The sequence below is a fragment of the Triturus cristatus genome, chromosome 2_2 (assembly GCF_964204655.1).
Source record: "Triturus cristatus chromosome 2_2, aTriCri1.1, whole genome shotgun sequence".
NCBI classification, from domain to species: Eukaryota; Metazoa; Chordata; class Amphibia; order Caudata; family Salamandridae; genus Triturus; species Triturus cristatus.
This window is the reverse complement of record NC_140582.1, coordinates 625,652,541-625,672,780: the sequence shown is the minus strand read 5'-3', so window position 1 is coordinate 625,672,780 and position 20,240 is coordinate 625,652,541. Positions and strand designations below refer to the sequence as shown.

Genomic DNA, 20,240 nt, shown 5'->3' with positions numbered 1-20,240 from the left:
CAAGCTTTCCTTACCTCTTCCATCCGGTACAACAAATTCATTAAGTTTCGCCACCAATCTTTTTACTTCAAACATTGGAAAGAAAAAGGTATTTTGTATGTTCATCAAAAGTTACTCCATAATTCTGTCATACCCTTTACTATACTATATACTTAATGTGTGATTGTTTTTATTTGCAGTTTAACTCCGCGGCCAGGCTGCTGATAGAGCTCGACAAACCTTCAGGGTCAGGGATGGACTCTGGAGAAGGAACCTCAGGAGCCATCCATGCCAGTTCTACTCAAAAGCACACTGACACCAAGAAAAACACCAAAAAAAGGCACTCATTTACTTCTCTTACCATGTCCAACAAGTCCTCGCAGTCCACTCAGAACCGACATTCAATGGAAATCAGCCCGCCTGTCCTCATCAGCTCCAGCAATCCCACTGCTGCTGCTCGTATCAACGAACTGACTGGCCTCTCCTGCAGTGCCCCATCTCAGGTAATGAGTGAACGATGCAACTTATCTAAGAGGTTTGCAAAAACGTGCTTTCTGTAGCCAGTACTTGCAGCACAATATAGATTCAAGCTTCTCGTAAAAGGGAAATACAAAATGGGAATCTGTCTGGATTCACTTAGCTGTGCATTATTCCGCCATCTAGTGGTTGGGTCCGGAATTGTTGTATTTCTTCTCTTTTTATTTTTTTTAAGAAGATTTTCCTAGTTATACAACTACGGCATCAATGAGATCTTTAGCTAGAAGGTTATCACCAATTGACCATCAGTCATTTATTTTGTATGACACCAGCTTGCCACGTTTCAGCCTCTTCACAGTGCTGGAGCGATTGATGTGATCCATCCCTAAAACCTTTAGTTGTGTAGAGTGTACGATTCTTACTATTCACCCAGAGGAATCTGTGGCAAAGAGATGCATCTGTCTTCGCAGGTTTCTGCTAATGCCTTGTTGTGAAGGAGTGGTCCCTTTTGGAAGGAGGGGTAGTGGTCCCTTGAAGTAGTCATGGGAGGTAAAGCTTTCTTTGAAGCGGTTCGTCTTGAGATTTCTGTTGAAGACTGCCACTAGTTGTCGATTCCTCTATTCTGAAAACGGAATCGTTTTGACCGCTTGCCTCTTCTGTGTAAATATACTTTTGGAGACGATCAGAATTGCAGTCTGATTGCAGTTGGGTACATGGTGGGGTGTTCCTTTCTGAAGACAACTTGGAAAGGATGCAGAAAGTTTTGAATTGTTTACTATGTGCCGCTGGATGCAAGTGCAATTTTTTCAGGACCGGGGCGATGCGGGCTTACTTTATTTGGTTTAAGCGATCTCTATCAGAACTTTAATGTCACATGTTCTAATTGCTTTCTTTGAGCCTGGGGTAGATTGTTTTTCACTAATTGAGTTGGAAAAGGACAATGTTCGTACTTTGTTTGATATGGTGGTTAATCTGAAGAAGAGAGAGCAACCTTCTCAACATAATCAGTTTTTAGTTTTAATGAAAGTTAACACATCCTCACTCTGTTCAGAGACTGGGGTGGGCTTCAGTTCCACTGAGCTTTTTACTGGCTTCACTACAAGTTAGAGAATCAATGTTTATGCCCATGTAGAAGCTTTAGAAAACGGGTATAGAATCAGCTTTAATATGATCTTTTGATTTTCATCCCTTTAGCGCCAGATAGTGAGGTATTAACAAGTTGCTGAACACCAACTTACACCTCGATATATTAGAGCCATTACAGGCCATTCTCCAAGGTCGTCTACACCGTTTCCCATTCAGTTGATTTTATAAACTAGACACTTTTTGTTTTGTTCTGGCAACATAAATGTATGCGGACATAATGTGGAGCTCATATATTTTTTTCTCCTGTTCAATTTTACCAGGCTTTAACTTGTGGTTCTAAACATGGAAAAATGCCATCCCCCTCAGCCAGGTGGATGGTGTGACATTGTTTAACCTATGGCCCATTGTCCATCAGCCGTCAGTCAAAGGGTCCCGCCAGGGAAGTCAGTGAAGGTACTGCCAACCGAAACAAAGCAGTTTCTTGATTCTAAGTAGCGCAGGGGAACTGCAAGTTTGACTGACCGGGTACTTTGCCACATTTGTAGTGGTGTAACTTATTTGCCAAACTCTAAAAAAATGTTTTTTAAAAATTCTGATCCACCAGGTCAAAGGCAACCAGCAGGTCCCTTAAGTACACAGCTGATAATTTTACACTAACACATATCAAAATCCTGATAGTCGTATTTCCTTGAGGATAATGCCTTTAGGTTGTTAGTATAGCTGTAACTCCATCATACTGCTGTTTTGATTTCCTGTGAGCAAAACCAAATGGGTCTAGAATAATGCAAATAGAGTGGTTGGATATGTGCTTTTAAATTGGAGACATTATCATGACGTTTTTAAAATGTACAGAACCACGTTCTGGGCAAGATTGCAGTTTGAGAAGTGGTAGAGGGCATCATTTCAATATTGACTCAAGTGTTTGGTATTTAAAAAATGAATGTCTTGACATGTGCATGATTTTCTGGACGTCTTGTTAGGTCACTAACTGTCCTGGTGCCTTGTATGTCATGTAAAGGAGGTCTGTAAAGACACAGAAGGCCAGAGGAGGTTTAATGACTAGAAGGGGGTGACTCCCTATCAACACAAAAAGGCAACCCTGGGTCAAGACAAAAGAATAAAAAGTGAGGGTGGGGGGGGGGGTTCCCCTTTTATAGGACGAATTCCCTCACCCACCCGTAGGTGGCATGCTTCATCATTGGGAACCTCCTCGCACTGCGAACCTGGTCGCAGTGCTGGTCACTGAGAGGGAGGAGCTCTGGGATGTTTTAGTTGTCAGTGACAAGGGGTATACTAAAACCTAAAGATGAGCCTGGTGAACCTAGTATGGTTGCCTGTGAGCATATGGACCTTATGATCACATACAACCATGCTAGGTTGAATTCTCAAGGCATGGGACTTAAACTATTTTTAACCCTGACCCCTGGATGTACTATTAAAATTGTTTTTTAACATACCAGGTACTTAGTTTTAACTTCACTAGCACTCACTTTCTCACTCTCCCACTACACCCGGCTCATCTTTAGGTTTTAGTTTTCGTCCTATAAAAGTGAACCCCCCACACTTCCCTTACTTTTTCTTCTTTTGTCTTGACCCAGGGTGGCCTTTTTGTGTTGTAATGTAAAGGAGGTTTGCCAGATAATGGCTTCCAATATTTAGCCTGTAAATGTTTGTAATTGGTGTGGTCCAAATGCCTCAAGCTAGACTCTAATCTTACAGCTGAAGTCTATAGCAATGGGCAGCTGTACAAAAAGGGCAAAACAAAATCAAAGGACCTGGAATCAAAGGAGGATATGCGATAATGGAACTTGATTTAATCGATACAATGGAAAGCTTTTGCTTAGAAACCGAAGAGAGAAAACTGATGTTCCGTTTTTGTTTTCTGAAGTAAATAGATCTGTTTAGCTCTGCTTGGGGCACCAAGAAATTGATGCATCCACACAAGACACTGTGTGCAGTATAGAGTTCTGCTTGCAGTCCTGTGAAAAAAACATTGATGATGGTAATTTCTTCTAGTAGTGTTTCCGTTTTTAAATAGGTCAGTACTTCAAGACACCGTACTCTCCAGCAGTTCTTTTTGTGCTCTGCAGCTGGCTCCCAGGTCCATATCTAATGCATTTTTTACTTACCAGTCGCTTTTCTGTTGTCGTTCCTCAAAATAAAAAGGAAGCTTGTGCTTCAGAGCCAGGCATCAGACGTGAAAATGCCTGCAATGGTGAGTTACTGATTTAACATAATAGGTCACACGTGCTCTACTCTTTCCTCTACAAGCATCCAGCTGAAGAACATCCAGTAAGGCTGGTCATTCATTGTACATGAAAAAATGTGTTGAATGTAGATACAAATGTTCTGCATATTCCTGCCATCTAGTGTCGAGTTTGGACTTTTGCAAGTTGTGTTTCTTTGTAGAAGTCTTTCGAGTCATGAGATGTGCTACGACTGTACCCTTGGTCCACAATGCGCATGACTCCATCTCAGATTGTTGTTTTTTTTGCCATCAGGTTCGAGCGTACACCTAGAGGGCTGCAAATTTGTAGTCTTCCTTGTATTTTTTTTCAGGCCCACATGATTCCTTTCGCGCTTCGTCGCTCTACTCCACTGGACACCTTTGGTGAACCATTGATGCCCCAGAGACCGAAAGGGGGTGATAGACACCCTTTCAAAGTTGCCCCTGGTGCAGTTTAGGTGGTTGGATCACCATGACGTCTGCAATTTGTGCTCTTCTTGACCACAACAATATCTTCTGTGAGTCCCGAATCTCCTTAAGGTACACAGAAAGAGGCCCTAGGCACACCATAAAATGCACCAACAAATATCCTCCCAAACTCCAGACACATTCAGAGAATTAGTTTGCTTCGTTGCCAAGAAGGCAATGACACAGGTTCATCCGAATCCCGGTAGCCCAGCCCAGAGACGGTACCCTTGAGCTAGTCAGACCACGAGGAAGAAAAAGAAGTCAAACCAATGCCAAAAATCTGGCCCTTGAACTAAGAAGACACCCAGGGTTGTAAGCACTACACCTGAGACACCCAAGGTTGTAAGGGCTACACCTGTTTCAGAGAGCCTGGCAACCAAAACAGGGTTGCATAAAACATCCCACACCGAGTAAAGCAACACTCCCACAGGAGTTGGACATTTATCCCCAAGCACAGACAAGAGATTGCTACCTCCAAGGCCTCTGTCACCTTCGGAATCTGGTCTGCACTGAGAGAAAGCTTTGAACAAAGCCTCCCCGTGTGGTGTTGAGATTCACCATCTGTCGAGCCCTACTCAATCCAGGGGCATTGAGCATCCCTGCTGATACCCAAAGTCGATGCCAAAGACACCACCCAACCTAGCACTGAAGATCCTGTCAATGCTGAAAGCTTTGTCGACCACTGGATCCAATGAGTCAGGGGCACTGATACTGTAGTGACTTCAAGGAGAGCTCTATGCCAGGCAGAAGCATTTTCTTAGCCGTCAGGGAAGATCTTGGTGAAGCTACCTCCATCGAAGCCCTCTAAGATGCTTCCTCGCAGGAGAAGGCTTGCATTCAAAGAACAACCCCATTGGATGCCCCTTTGGAGCCACACAGAAGACACACAGGGACAGGGCCCTCCCCCACCTCTGTCACCAACTCCATCACACTCACACCACCTCATCCGTCTCCGTCAGTCACCTGAGGGGTTCCTACACATCTTTTATGATCCAGACAGTCCATATGACCAGCCCTTAGACACATAAGTAATCACCTCTTGGAGGTCTACAGTGTGGACCTTCCAGGTGATCCTATCCTGGACTACTATCCCATTAGGGCATCCAAGGGTGATCATACCACAGCATACCATGAGGTCATTCAGAGGGCTGCTGCACATCATGAAGTGAGCATGTATGCCCTTCAGGAGATAGATAACTTCCCAGTGGAGTCTTTCCTAAGTCGAAAAGCACAGTCCATTTTTACCCTTGCTTAAAGGCATACTTCAATCCATCCCTAAAAATTATAAAGAGCCAGTAAAGACTAGTGTTATAACACCTAGGGTAGAGAAAGAATATAAGTCCTCACCTAGCCACCCTACCTACATCACTGATCAGGTCCCCTGACTCCTTGTTGGTTTACACTGCCGGCAGGAGAGCTCCTGTCCAATTCTCAGACAATGTCCCTCTACCTGATAAGGAGAGCAGAACACTTCGGGCAAGAAGATAACAGTAGAAGCTCCGCACGCTGGCGCAAAGCCAGTTCTGTCAGACTTCTCTCCAGGTACACACGATCACAGTGGAGGAGATGCAGGAACTCATCAAATAGATTTTAGATGAGTACCAAAAGAGGGAGGAATAGATAGTGTCCGAGGGCAAGACCATCTTAAACGACATCTTTCATTGTGTGGTCATCGCCATGGACACAGCCTCCAGGTACTCCTCAGATGGCACTCCTGGCTTAGCAATTCCGAATTCAAACCCTAAGTCCAGCAGCATCTCAACCTCCCGTTTAATGGGGAACATCACTTTGGCCCCTGGGTTGACAAGATACTATAAAAAATAAAGGACATGGAGAATGCCAAGTCTATAGTGTGGTGCAAACTAGCTGCAAAAGGCACCTCTTGGAAGCAAGTACCCAGGGGAGAAACCAAAGCTACATCACTAGACTAGCCACAGTCTCATTTAAGACATCAGCACACCTTACACCAGCTGGCCAGCAGTAAGTACATCAGGGGTCTATATAGGGGACATACCAGGGGGAAAGGGCAGAGGTGGCTCCGATAATGGAGCTTCCACCTCTAACCCGTGACTCGCCACCAAACCTCAACCTGATCACACGTGACCTGTAGGGAGGAGAATACAAGATTTTCTCTCTCATTGGGAGGAAAACATATCAGCCCAGTGGGTTTTAGCAGTGGTTCACTTTGGCTACTGCATAGAACTTTTCACAGTTCCTCCCAACATTCCACCCCACAGATAATTCCTCACCAAAGGCCAGCTCTGCCTTCTCAATGTAGAAGTACAACTGCTCCTGCAGAAAGGAGTAATAAAGAGAGAGAGAGAGATTACCTCCACACCATCGGGAAAAAAGTGTCTTCTCTCTCTACTTCCTCCTTCCCGAAAAAGGATGGCACCCTCAGTCTCATTATGAGCCTCAGTCCTATTTCTCAGCAGATTTGGCATAGTGTGATTCGCCACAACATATAACTCCTAGCGGACCATATATGGATGGCCAACAACTCTGTAGGCCTGCTCTACAGAACACATAAACAAGTCCACTGCAGTAATGCGCCTACTAGCCCAACAATATGGCCAGCACCCAGCCCCCATTCCTTCCTGCCTTCACTGTCTGTATAGACTCTACCAATCTTCACATCCAAGGTAACCTTGGAAGAAGAGAGAGGCAAGCCCTACAGGGCCTCTCCATATAGTGCCTCGCCTTCACTCAGTCCTGGAAATCGATAAGTCATACCTGAAGTTCAACCCCCCTGAATACAAAGCACTGGAATGCCTTTTTGCAGTGGACTTGGATGGCTTTCCTCAGCTGTGTCAAATGTATAGGATTCTGCTGCACACTACCTTCAACTTATAAACACAAATTACTAAAAAGACACAAACTTCCATAACATTTGCTTGTCACGCTCCAGACAATTAAAGCTTTTCTCTTTGAACCAGTCTTCAGAAAAGATGTTATCATGTTCCTATCTCTTCTCTCTGCCCTGCTTGCCAGCGTCACAGAATCACATCTGACAAGCTTTCCTGCTGCTGCCTGACTACTTGGATGTTTCAATTTTGTCACAATCTCAGGAACCGTCAAAGAGCCTCCACTTACATCCACCACCTTCAAAGTCTGTAGCATTGCCTACAAAGAGGAAAAACCAAGCACGTCACCATATCTGACAAGCAAGGCTGAGGCCTCCACGGTGCTGTTTAACACTTTCTGAAGCAACCTCATAAGGATCAAGGCAAAACATACAGCATGGAGAAGAAAAGGCACCATCCCTTCTCACTCCTGCTCTTTAGGAAGGAAATGAACACCCTCTTCTTCAAGTAACGCTTCATCCTCGTGTGACCCTATGGAGGATAATCCCCAGCCAGTAATACCCTGGTCTTGCCCGTATTCCCTTTCCAAGCACATTATTTCTCTCTTCTTCTCTCCTTTTGTTTCCTCACCCATGTACAGCACTTAGTTGCTTAGTAGCTAGGAGTGTGCGGTATAATTTCCCATAGATACAGAGCAGCATCACTTATGGCTAAATGCAAATGAAAGACCACCGAACAGTAGGTACCCTGCAGTATTCTACATCATCAAGTGGCCTTTTTTTTAAAAGCGGGTACCCACTACCCCCACTTCATAATCCTGCTGCACGCCCAACATCCTTCGACAGTGCGCTGAGCACTGTGGTGTGTGCCTAGGAGCACTAATAAGGTACCTGTCAGGAGCGTAGCTACCATTGGTGCAGCAGATGCAATGGCACCGAAGACCAGAGCCCTGAGAGGCTCATTGAAACCTGATAAATGTTGTATTTTACTACCCCAACAGTAGCCAAACGTGCCATTGTCCGTGCTTGTTTTTGCATGCACCAGGGCCCATGGCATCCTTGCTACGCTATTGGTACCTGTGCAACACCAAGTGTACTGTGACCATGTTTAAGCCATGCAAGGATGGATCAAACTGTGCACCGGGTGCTCGATGGCCAGAACTCACTGATTTCTTTCCACCTGGTCCATTTGGGGATCTTTGCTTATTTGAACAGGGACTAGTACTATTTAGTCCATGGTTGGAAGTACTTAACCATTAATTTCATAAACTTGAGATGTTTGACCCTAGTTGGCTTACACCTTTGAGGCATGAGTACAACCTCACAAAGTCCAAACCCTTACATTCCTTAACATGGAATTAAAGGACTGCAATGCACCATTGTCACACACATTAGGGCATTTTCTTTCAACTGTGGTCAGCAGGTGAAAAGAATTGGGTATTTTTTGTTTAGGACCAATTTTTAAGCCTGCTTGGTAACTAAGTAATGGGACTATTTCATCTGATGCCATAAGATATCGTCCTAGTGGCCTACTTGTGAGTCGTGGTCCATGAGGTACGAAAGGTAACCACGCCAACTCAAATATTTTAACCGTATCTAGTTGATTCTGGAAAGGATTATTCGCAAAAGTGTATCAACAGACCCTGTAATCCTGTCCCTTAACATTGTGACCTAAAGCAAAACGATGCCTAAGAGGTTTTTTTTTTTAATCAGAGGTGGAGTAGTATCGATTTGTTGTAGCTGAATATGACCTTTAAATCAGATACAGCTTTTGGCAGAAATACGGCATGTGTTTTAAAAACCACCAGTTAGTGGAAGGAATATTATAAACTTGCCTCTTTAGGTGGCGATAGTTACCAAAAACAGCCAATTTTAAAGACAAAAGTGTAATCATGTATTAGCATAAATGCTACTAAAGAGCGCAATTCTTACCCTCTCTCGCTGCCAGATATCACCGGGCTGGGACAGTTCTGCCCAGTACATCCATGTGAAGAGTGGTCTGATTCCATGACCAGAATACCTGGGTCTGAGAGCGTCAAAGTGTGAAACTGCCAAAGAATGCACGAGCCAGGGCTGGGCCCAATCAATCTTCACTGAAAAGGACCCTCTAGTGGCAGTGCCCGCCGCTGATGTAATGACGCGCACCGGGCTTCACGAAGGCGCGCAGCATTTCACCCATTCGACTGCAATAATACAGCAGCGGCTAAAGTACACTGTGACGACTCAACACACATGCACACACTCGCATGCAGCCATAAGCACTTCAGCACCCACGTAGAGTTTATAAGCAATGTATGAAAATGCTATTCTAGAGTGCATTTTCAAGTCACCAGACGTTCATCAGCCCTGCAGTTGTATTCCGCGGCCTCGTTTCGCAGAGGAGGGCTCGTGCCTTCACTGCTCCCGTGCTCCTCTCCACGCGCAGCCGTTCATTTGTGTCGGCTCATGTGTGATTGGGTCTCAAGCATGAGTTGTGTGCGAGAAGTTCATGGATTCCCTGATGCAAGCGATGGGAGCAATGAGGTGCAATGCCCCCTGCTTGTTTATAAATAAGTCTGTTGGCGCGGTTGATGGAACAAGGTGTAAAGAGCGACTAGGTCGTATGCTCTCTCCTGACACCTTTTTGTATAGGTGTTTCAGCGCAGGCCTCCAAATGGGCAATGAGGTGAGAGATGGCACCGCCTGCCCCCCCCCTCCGTTATCCCATTTTCTTTGTTCTCCATTCTTACTGCGCTCTTCCTGCACGTGCTGCTGTTGTCATGGGGACCAGCGCTATCTGCTGCTGTCCCTGTGGCTGGCTAGCAGCAGCTCCGCGCGTACTGCTTTGGGCTCAGGGCCTGTGCGCGAGCCTCGTAAGCTTTTGTTTATGTTGAGAAGGTTAATTCCAGCCCCACAGAATGGACCCACTTTACATTTACAAAGATCTTAGAACCTTTACCTCTCGTTTAGAAACAGCTTTATTTGTATGGCTTTTGTCACGTAATAAAAAAAAAATCTAAATGCACACACAAAGCATTTTGCATTCCGAGTTCCACAGTCATTCACATCTTTCTTACACCCACCACAGCATGCAGTATGGGATGGAGGGTCAGCCCACTTCAGCCAGTGGCTCTCTTGCACTTTGAGGGACAGCATGCTTTCTGATCAATTGGGCACATCTGCCTCAAAACAAGTGCACTTCTGTGCCAGGGCTGGTGGGCCAGTAGTTTATTTGAAAACGTTGTTTTTCTTTTCAGTCTTCATCGTTTTCGAAGTCATCCTTGTGTGTTAAATGACTTCTTCAGATTACAGTATTTCAAAGCCAGTAGCAGGTTTTCTTTGAGCCAGCATCATTGCTTGTGGTAGACTTACCCTGAAGAATTGGCATGCAGCTAAAGATCCGCTCTCTTCCTGTGATAATTTCATTGCCTACAGTTCTCCATTTGAGGCCCAACTCACAAAACAATGACAGAATCTGCTGGTCACAGGATTATTACGGAGATATACATACGTCCACTGTTTTTGCATTCAGGTCATACTCATAAAAAATGCACGAAATTCACAGAACACCTTATGCCTGTTTCCCCTAATACTGCTCCTGCAGATTGTCCTTAGTGGACAATCCACAGGTTTTTGAGACATGTGCAGTTCCACATTTTCCTCTTCTTTAGTCATGTGGAAAAGATTTTTCACTTGGAGAAATCCCTTCAATGTAACCCTTTAAAAAATGGGGTGGTTTAAGGGAAGCTTTCACACCCGAACTCCACTTTCACCCTGACTATCTAGGACCATCTCTAAAAATATCTAAGGAGGTAAAAAAAACTTGCCATTACCATGGAGACCAAACTGTCAATGAACCCACAAGTGGATAAGGTAGCCAAATCAAGCTTTCTCTCAATAAAAACACTGACACGTCTTCCAGCTCCTACCATTCCCACTCAAGTTTCAAGCTCCCTGCTCACTTGTCCTATCAAAACTTGTGTATGCTAATGATCTGTATCACGTCTCACCTTGTCCGCTAAGAGAAGACTACCAAGAATTCAAAACACTGCTGCTACACACCTCCTACTTGTAAAGCCACAGGCACACATCTCTCCTGCCTGAGGGCACTACACAGGTTACCAGCTGCCAAAAGAGCCTTTTCCAAGCTACCTTGTATCACACACAAGGCAGTAGATGGCAAAGGACCACTCTCTATCAGAAAGAATCAGCAAATACATCAAACAAAGGAACATACGCTCAAAAACGGCCCCCTGCCTCATAATTCCTACATACTAGAAAAAAACATGGGTGGAACATCTTTTTCTGTTCAAGGATCCAAACTATAGAATTCCTACCTGCCAACCCAGGATTGACAGACAAGCATCTCCACTTTAGAAGACTATTCAAAAAGCTGGCTCTTCCCCACATGACAACTATACTCAACTCAAGAATGTACCACAATAGTATACTCAGACATGACTAACTATACTTCTCACTGTATAGGAGAGCGCTCTTGTTATACAATTACACATCCTGCTATAAACAGATACATTTATATACGGGTAAAATTATGTATTCCACCACAGGATGCATGTGTATATTAAACCATGTCAAAATTGCTGCTTCTCTGTACATATAGGTAGATATATAAAGGGTTACGACTGCTACTAATCACTACAATAGGTGCCATGTGTGTATTTATGTATATATGTTAATTACAGTTATTTCAAACCATAAAATGTACTGTGTAATAAATGTGGACTGCAGACCACTTCAATGTACATATGGGTATTTATATAGAGGGGTTTAATGAAGCAAACAAAACTTTACCAAACATTGTGTGTGTGTGTATATGTTTAAATTATTTACATTTTGCCATTATAAAAAAGAAACTTCCGTCCTTCCCCGACTGACTCCCTCTGGCTCAACCCAGACTTTGTGACTGCCAAACATCCTTCTCAATCTTTCACCCCTTCCTTAGCAAATCCACCCAACTAACAAGCACACGCGGCCACTATTTACAAAACAACTCACTACTCACTCTTTTCAAACCCACTCCTATCATTTTATCCCTACCCCAAACTCTACTAACACTCAAGAGCACAATCCAAACAAAGCAAAGAAGTGTACTAACCTGCTAATTACTAATCTTGGGTTCCAGAGTAGTGTACTAGTCAACGCAAAAAGCACTTCAATGCCACGTCGGGTATCGTAAGCGCTATATAAATATGTTTCCAGTTCGCTCCAACCTTTTTGAAATAACTTTGATCACATTTAAAGTGGGGAATACCACTGAGAATATTTGCTGACACTTTTAACGGCTAAATGTGTCCATTAGTCCATATAGCTGAGACACTTCTGTGACCCTCCCCTGGGGACACCAGTGTTCTCACCCCCTAACAATACTATGACTGGAAGTTCCACCTGTGCCCACAGTCATCTGCAGTTCCTGATTCTGCGACGCAGAATAAGCGATTGCGGGGAAACTGTGTACCCTCAAGCTCTGAGTGGTGTTTAAAACAAAGGTGACCTCCACCTTTAAATGTTGATTCTCGAGACCCACAGTACAACACTGTGCAGCTTTCATCTTGTTAAGGGGCAGTGATGGCAGCAGGGCACCTTTGAGATGGTTTGTTAAATGCGTGTGCCTGTTGTTCTTCTGTCTAAATTTCACTTTACTCAGTGACCGTCTGTCTAAATGTTCCAATGATCAAAATTCAGGCACAAACGAGATTTTGAACGTGATTCAAGACTTCAACTTGTGCGGCAGTACCTCACTTGATCTCAGGTCAACTTTTGTTAGGTAAACCCTGGGAGAGCTTGTATAAGAAAAATGCTGAAAATTCTGAGTTTTGCTGCTGTGAATGGGAGAATACATGCATGATTAATGTGTTATTCCCCATTGTGAGGTGCAAAACTGAAAATGGGGAGGCAATAACACCCCATGCAGTACTCGTGGTATTTAGCAGTTGTGGTACTATCACTAAAAAAAGGGGGTAGTCTTAATGTGGCCAGTGGTGTTTTCCACTAAGTGTGGTTTGTGGTATTTTTGTAGATTGGGTTGTATTGTAATTGCATTAATATAGTGTTTGCTACACCTGAAGAGGTGTTTTTTTTGGTGGGTAGAAAAGCCCAGGGATATTTAGAAGTTTGAAGTTTACTTCCATGTACTCAATTCTCTCAGTGTGGCTGGGCAGTCTCTCCCAAAAATGTGTACAGATTGTGCAAATCAAGGCATGATGATGCTCCACATGGTCGGGCACATGCTTTGCAGTGGCTGGTGGTGCATTGGTTGTGTCTCTGTGAATGGTGGTAATCTCCATTCGTGCTTGTAAATTTAATATTGACGTATTCCTTTCTTTGTGTTTTTTCTCGTCAGGTTCATATCAGTACCACGGGGCTCATTGTGACCCCGCCCCCTAGCAGCCCTGTTATAACCGGGCCATCCTTCACCTTCCCTCCAGAGGTCACCTACCAAGCTGCTCTTGGAGTAAGTAGCATTTCAAAGACCATGGCTCCTCTTGATTCCACACACCTACCACAAATCTTCAGAACATGTATTCTACACTCTTGACGATAGTGATGGCAGTTAACTATATTCAGGGCCACTGGAATTATGCTGCAGAAGAGGTTGAAATTATGCGGCACAGTTGAATAGCTTTTGCAGCAAGAAAAGTCAAATTATGCGGCATAATGCAGCACTTTTTGTAATATTTAATTTTTTTGTCATTTTTAACCTTGGTAGCACTGTATGGGTATTGATTGAACCTCATTAGTATCAGTTTAACCCCCAAATATAGCTTTAAGCAACAGAAAGAGGATTAGTCCAGCATTGCAAAGAGACTTCCACTGCGCTGCAACACGTGTTGCTGCATTTTTATTAACTTTTGAACCGACCTAGAAACACATTTTTTGTTGTTAAAATCTGCCGATTGATGCAGATAATGGATTATGTGGCAAATGCAGCAAATTCATGATAATGCAAAAATTACAACGGCCGCTAAATCGCGTAATTCCAGTGGCCCTGACTATATTCACAAAGTTCAGAAGGTGGTGCTCTGTAAAATGGCCCTGATTCCTGAACTGCAAAAAGCACTGGTACATTCACCTGCATTAGGTCTGAGTTGATGCAGTGAAACACTTGGTCAAAGGGATGCCCAATGCCAGTGCAACCCTCCATGCACCGAGGAAACACTGATGCAGCACCTTAGGAGCACCAGTCTACAAGCAACTGCACGTGCGCACCTGTGAGTGCACATCTACAGATTTGCACCAACAAGCCTTTTTTTCACATGGCCTTATGTGCATTTTGTGCTTATATTTTGTAATAATGCTTGTATTTATAAGCAGCAGAAATGTCTTTTCTGCATGAAAAAAAGAATTAATCAACCATCCGACCTTGAGTGCATACACCAAAAGTCATCAAACTATTGTTATTATGTTTTTAAACCCTCTTCCTTTTTACCAGAGCAAAAAATCATGTGGGTTTCACCATGCCGCACACTAGATTATCCCTATAAATGTTTCTATTTAGAGTACAGTTCTGATCTCTCGACGTCTGAATTAAAGTCAGGTGGTGAGCACCTTTTAGCTCTGCTCACTGTTGATTGGTCGGCTTTGCACTCGTTGGGAATCCCAGAACACCCACGTCTTGTGAGGTGTGATTCTCCTTACAACATGGGCAGTGCCAGCCTCTTGGGCCGGCATAAGACCCAATTCCTAGCCAGATGTGAACACACGCTCTTGAGGCACAAACCTGCTTCTATCAAACAGCTTTCTATTCATTTTTTTATGAAACACTGTTCCCTTTTGACAAGATTTACCCTATAAACCGAGTGCATTTACAAAATAGCCGCTCTTTTGAAAATAGGCATGCTCTGCATGAAGATAATAACTAAATAATGTGCTTTTAAAGTTAGTAATGTAAAAATAGTGATAATTTGAACACATTATGGAAAGTAATCATGTATCATGGCTAATAGATACATGGAAATTGTGATGTAAAAATAAAAACAAAATGGCACAAGTTATCACTAGGACAGTCTTGGGATAGCCCTAGAAACATGTCAACTGTTTGATTTCTACTTACTCTGAATTGTTTCGTGAGAGCGGGTGGGGTGACCAGTGATTCGTGTTGGATTGCCCTACCCGTCTGGGGGCTTCCTCCGACTGGCTGGTCTCGACTATCCACTTCAGTGGTGGAAGCCTCAGTTTCTCTGTTCTTATAAAACATGGGTTTGATAAAGATGATCTTTGTACACCTTCTCCCATAGTTAAAGATCCCATTTTCCCTTTTACTGACTCGCACGTAAAGGCAGAAAACTTTTGTTCCCTTTCTGTATTTATTTTTAAATATGCAAACACTAGACATTCGGTCTTCTCTTGAGTGATTGCAATTGCTGTCATTCATGGCTGGCAGGTGAGATCTGTGCAAAATAATGCACTCCAAACTTTAACTTTAGTGTAAAGATGAGAGTTTGGATGAATATAAATGGGGCGCACATCCATGGCAGTCTCTTCTCAGTGGTTTTATTGTGGTACGTCACAACGATGGCTGTTCTTCATGGGCCCAGCCAGATTGTCTTGGCCAGTGTGAGTATGCAAATAAAAGTAAACTCTCGCATTTTGTTTTCTTCCAAATAATGTTGAGTCACTGAGAGATGGTGGTCGTATCTCCAGTTTGCAGAATAAGCAGTAGGCGAGCTACCAACGGTTTAGTGATCCAACTTAAGGTTTCCAATATATATGGCATGACACTATTTGTTAAAAGGTCCAATGCCCGAGTGGCCTCGTTTAGAAGCCCGTGAATCGTAATGTACTTTAATGCAACACTCAGTATGTGATCAAATACGTTCTAAATATACATTTGGTGTCGCCACAGGTTGTGAAAAAGTGAGTTAGTGACATGCCAAACTGCATCAAAAATTTAAAAGGAAGTAATGATTTTAGAGAAAACTGCAATATAGATTCTAGGGAAGTGTCATCGAATAAAATACAAAAAAAAATGAATGCTCGACGAGAGACCTGCGCCGCAGGGCACAGATTTCGAAGCAAACTGTTTGTGTGGTGTAAACCCTGCCATGCATTGGAACCCACGGCGCTGATTTTATCACACGCGCGCACAGTCCCGCCCTGGGAAATCAATTCCACGAATTCCATTGCAAATAAAGTGTTCGCTTCAGAGCGGTTTCTCCTTCTCAGTGGTTAGTTTCCGTTTATAGAGGTTCGGGGAATTTCTGGCCCTTTCAGGGAGGTTTGCGCGATCCTAATCCTTTTCTGCGAGTTTCTGTTCAGTTATATTAGTTTCCGAGATGTCTTGGTGAATGGGCATGGCCTGGTTGTAGGTCTTTGCCTGGTCTTAGGTTTTTGCCTGGTCGTAAGAGGCGCCTTGGAAGGGGGTGCAGTGCGGCTCCTGTGCTGCTGTCAGGGGGTTTAGTGCCTGTGGGGCAGTGCAGTCTCGGAGAAGTCCCTCGAGGGAGGGCGGGGCCGGCTTTAGAGCTGTCAGCACCCGGTGCGACAATCATTTTTGATGTCCAGCCCCTCTGCATGACCCCCTCCTCTTAGTCTCTCACAGGCAAACATGCCCCTCATCTCTCCGAAGCCCCTCTCCCATACACATTTCATTTGTTTTAAAACACTGGCAAAGGCTGACGTTACTAATAAGAATGTATATCTACCCAAACAAACCCTTTTCAGCAACATTAGGACTAGATAATGAAAGACTGGGGGGGAAAACAGAATGCCCCAACCTATTTTATGCAGTTTGCATGCAGCTCTTTGATGACCGTCACTGTTCTATTTTAGGATTGTATTTTATGAACTGCGTTAACAGAAGGCTCTCTGCGACAAAAACGGAAATCCACTCAGCTATCCACATAAAATGCAGATCTGTGATCTGCACTGTAAGCATTCTTTGCAGCAGGAATATTAACCCTACTTCAAAACTGACAAAACTCTGATCTCTCTCTCTAGCAGGAACATTAATCACAAGAGTTATTTTGACATTTGTAATGCTGCCTGAAAACTGGATGCACAAAGAACTCTACGGAAGGTGTTTTTAAATCCTAAGTTATTACTAAACACAGCAACCCCCCCCCCCCCCCCGGAGATAAGCGCCCCCTCCCCAGGTCAGCGCCCAAAGTGGCCGCACCAGTCGTACTGCCCTAAAGCCGGCCCTGAGGGAGGGTGCTTTCAGGACAGAGTTGGCCCTGCAGAGCGGTGCTCCGTCAAGCTGTTCCCTGTCCGTGAGATGGACTGTAGGAACTGGCTTGGTGATGCTTCGACTTTGGGTGGGTGGAAATGCATCTTTCTGTAGTGAGTGTTGGAACAAAAGTCCCTGCCCTCTGTGAACGCCTGTGCCGTCCCGCCCTTCTTCACTTTATTTCTGTCTGACTCTGGGTTTTCCCTTAGTGGGCTGAAAATCTTCATGACCACTGGAGGGGTTCGACGTGCCTTGGAACGCACAAGACGGCTGGACGGGGGATTCACTCACTAAAAACCTCCTGGCTCGTTGTGTAATGCAGTAGCACAGGTCTTTTTAACGTTATCCTTCATGGAAAATAACTGCGCTCCCCAATATCCCAGGGCATTCACTTTCCCTTTAATATGTTTAATTGAAAGCGTGCATGCATGTTTTGGGAGTCTGTGTGCTGTGTACAGGGGGGTCATTTTTGAGAACACAATTATTACATTCCAAGATGGAGGCTCTCCTTCAGGTTATCCATGATTCAGTGGAACTGACAACTTCCCCGCAGCTGTTCCTGGGGAAAAGCTGTCGGCCACCTCGAAGGGTGGCATGCTGGCTTTCCTCCACATTGCCCCACATTGTTAATATTGAAAGACCACCAGGAAGTGTAGTAATAGTTAGTGGTACACCTTTATGTACAAATTAAGATAGTGGGACAGAGAGCAGCTTCATCCATCCTACACCATACTTGTCATCCTCCAGCTGCCAAGCATTCTTCAAGCACCCCCTCACCATTCCACATACTACCTTCCACTCGTTCCAGTCCACACATTCACATGCTTAACACTTCCCAGTCAAGGGCAAGACACCACACACCTTCCCACCTTACACTACTGCACACTAAACATTCAACCCAGGCACCCGTCCAATACTACTTTCACTCAGAAATACTACTTGCACAGACTCGTAGGAACAAAAACAACCTATCTGAGTGCAAATTCCTCTAACCATTTTGGAGCACACTGTTTCCCAGGACCATACTAAACAATATTCTGTGATCCCCATTGACATCTGCACTGCCGACATCCAGTGCCATATTCAGAGAACCAGAATCCAATGAATCTCACATTGACACCATGCACCGATGTCTGAGATCATGAGATGCACCACCTACGCAATGCAGCACAGCACCTCCATCACCATCTCCACCAACACTTCGAGGAAAGAAAGTAGTTTCCTCTTACTACCGCGCTCAACCTTCACTCCCCTACACACTGATACACTACACAAGTTCCGAACCTTTCTATCATCTAACATCGCAGTACCCCGAAACACCTCCTTCTGTCTTTGAGCTTTTGATCAACAAGGTAACCATTCGTCCACAAACCCAAGTGTGTTAACTCTTCCGTATACCGCTGCACACATATTGGAAATCCCAGTGCAACCACTCCTATCCAGAGGCTTCATTATCTTCTTCTGGTATTCTTTAACTCTGCCTCTCATCATCCCCAGAACAACCGTCTCCTAATCAGCCACTGTGGCACACGTTTTGTGGTAGGCCTGGGCCCTCCTAACAACTCATAACAGCATTTTCTCGGTCACCGTATTGGGACGTACTCTGTACAACAACGAAGTAGCTTACGAAGATTTTTTTCACAAGATCCTAGACCTCAACGCCAGTTGGATGGATTCTTTTACCACTAGGCTGTAACTTTCAATCTAACCATTCCCTTCCAGATGATGCGGTGCCACTCTTGCATGTCTGATATCACAAGTTTTCAAGAAATCCTGCACCGTTTTCAAAGTAAACTGCATGGCTTTGTCAGACACTATGATGTCCAGTATGCCATCCCTTCAGAAGACTTCCTCTGGAACTCAGTCACTACTATGCTACCAACCATTTGTACCTCTGACCACTTAAAATAGTAATCCACCAAGATGATGGCATAAGGCTCTTTCTGAAGAAGCACAGGAAATGGCCCCAGTAAGTCAATAGCCAGCGTACTCCATTGTCAACCTCGCCACTCCACTGGTTTTATGGGCATCTTGCAAGCCTTGTCAGACGTATTGCTATAACAGCATACCACACACTTACCCATTTAACTTTGCTATGACAGCATACCACACACTTACCCATTTAACTTTGCTATGACAGCATACCACACACTTACCCATTTAACTATCATAACATCAATAATTGGCTCAGGTTTTTCTCTTCACATTTGAAATTCAACTGTGTCTCATGACTCCGCTTAACCACCTCCTTAAACAACCCAATAGGAGGTTCTATCGTGTCACCCCTCCGGAAAACCTCATTACACACAGTCATCTCATCCTTGACCTTCCAACAAGTAGCAAACTTTACCTTCTGTTCCTTTTCCTTAGGCCACCTCTTCTTGCTGTACTCTGTGACTAGCCCCAATCCTTTTCCATTTCCTGCATCTCCTCTTCCTCTGCCGTAACGCTCAATCAATCAGCATTTGTAGAGTGCAGCACTGTCACCCCTGGGGGTATCTGGGGTGAGAGGTCTCCATCAAAAAGTCAGGTCTTGATAAAATGTCAGGAAGAGGGAGGTAACGATCAGAAAAAGGCAAAACAGAGGGCAGAAAAATAAACGAGCCCAAAAATGAAAAACAAAGGGCAGAAAGACGAACAGGAAAGGCAAAATAGAGGGTTGGAAACCGAGTAGAAAAGGCAAAACGGAGCAGAAGAGGGCAAAACAGAGGACAGAAAAGGCAAAACGGAGCAGTAGAGGGCAAAACCGAGGACAGAAAAGGCCAAACTGGGTAGAAAAACGAGCAGAAATGGCAAAACATAGGGCAAAAAAATTAGCAGAAAAGGCAAAACCAAGCAGAAGAGGGCAGTAAACAAAGCAGAAAAGGCAAAATAGAGCAAGAAACGAGCAGAGGAGGCACAAACCGAGGGCAGCAGGTACACAGGCAGCAGAGGGTAGTGGACTGCGGACAAGCTGGACAGGAGAACTGTTGCAGGGGGAGCTGGCACAAGGACGCTATCACCAGAGTCCGCCTCAAACCTGCAACATCCCTACTCAT

The 20,240-nt window shown here is 44.3% G+C and overlaps 1 protein-coding gene across 3 annotated transcripts in view; it reads left to right on the top strand.

Moving 5' to 3' along the window:
- Positions 1-20,240, top strand: part of SH3RF1 (SH3 domain containing ring finger 1) — a 304,090-nt gene that overhangs the window by 242,665 nt on the left and 41,185 nt on the right. For 2 of the 3 annotated variants that reach the window (XM_085641812.1, XM_085641811.1), the window contains exons 5-6: positions 180-482; positions 13,381-13,491. In XM_085641812.1, the coding sequence (XP_085497938.1) occupies positions 180-482; positions 13,381-13,491 (414 nt within the window). The remainder of the gene's footprint in view (positions 1-179; positions 483-13,380; positions 13,492-20,240) is intronic. The other variant, XM_085641813.1, reaches the window with a different exon arrangement.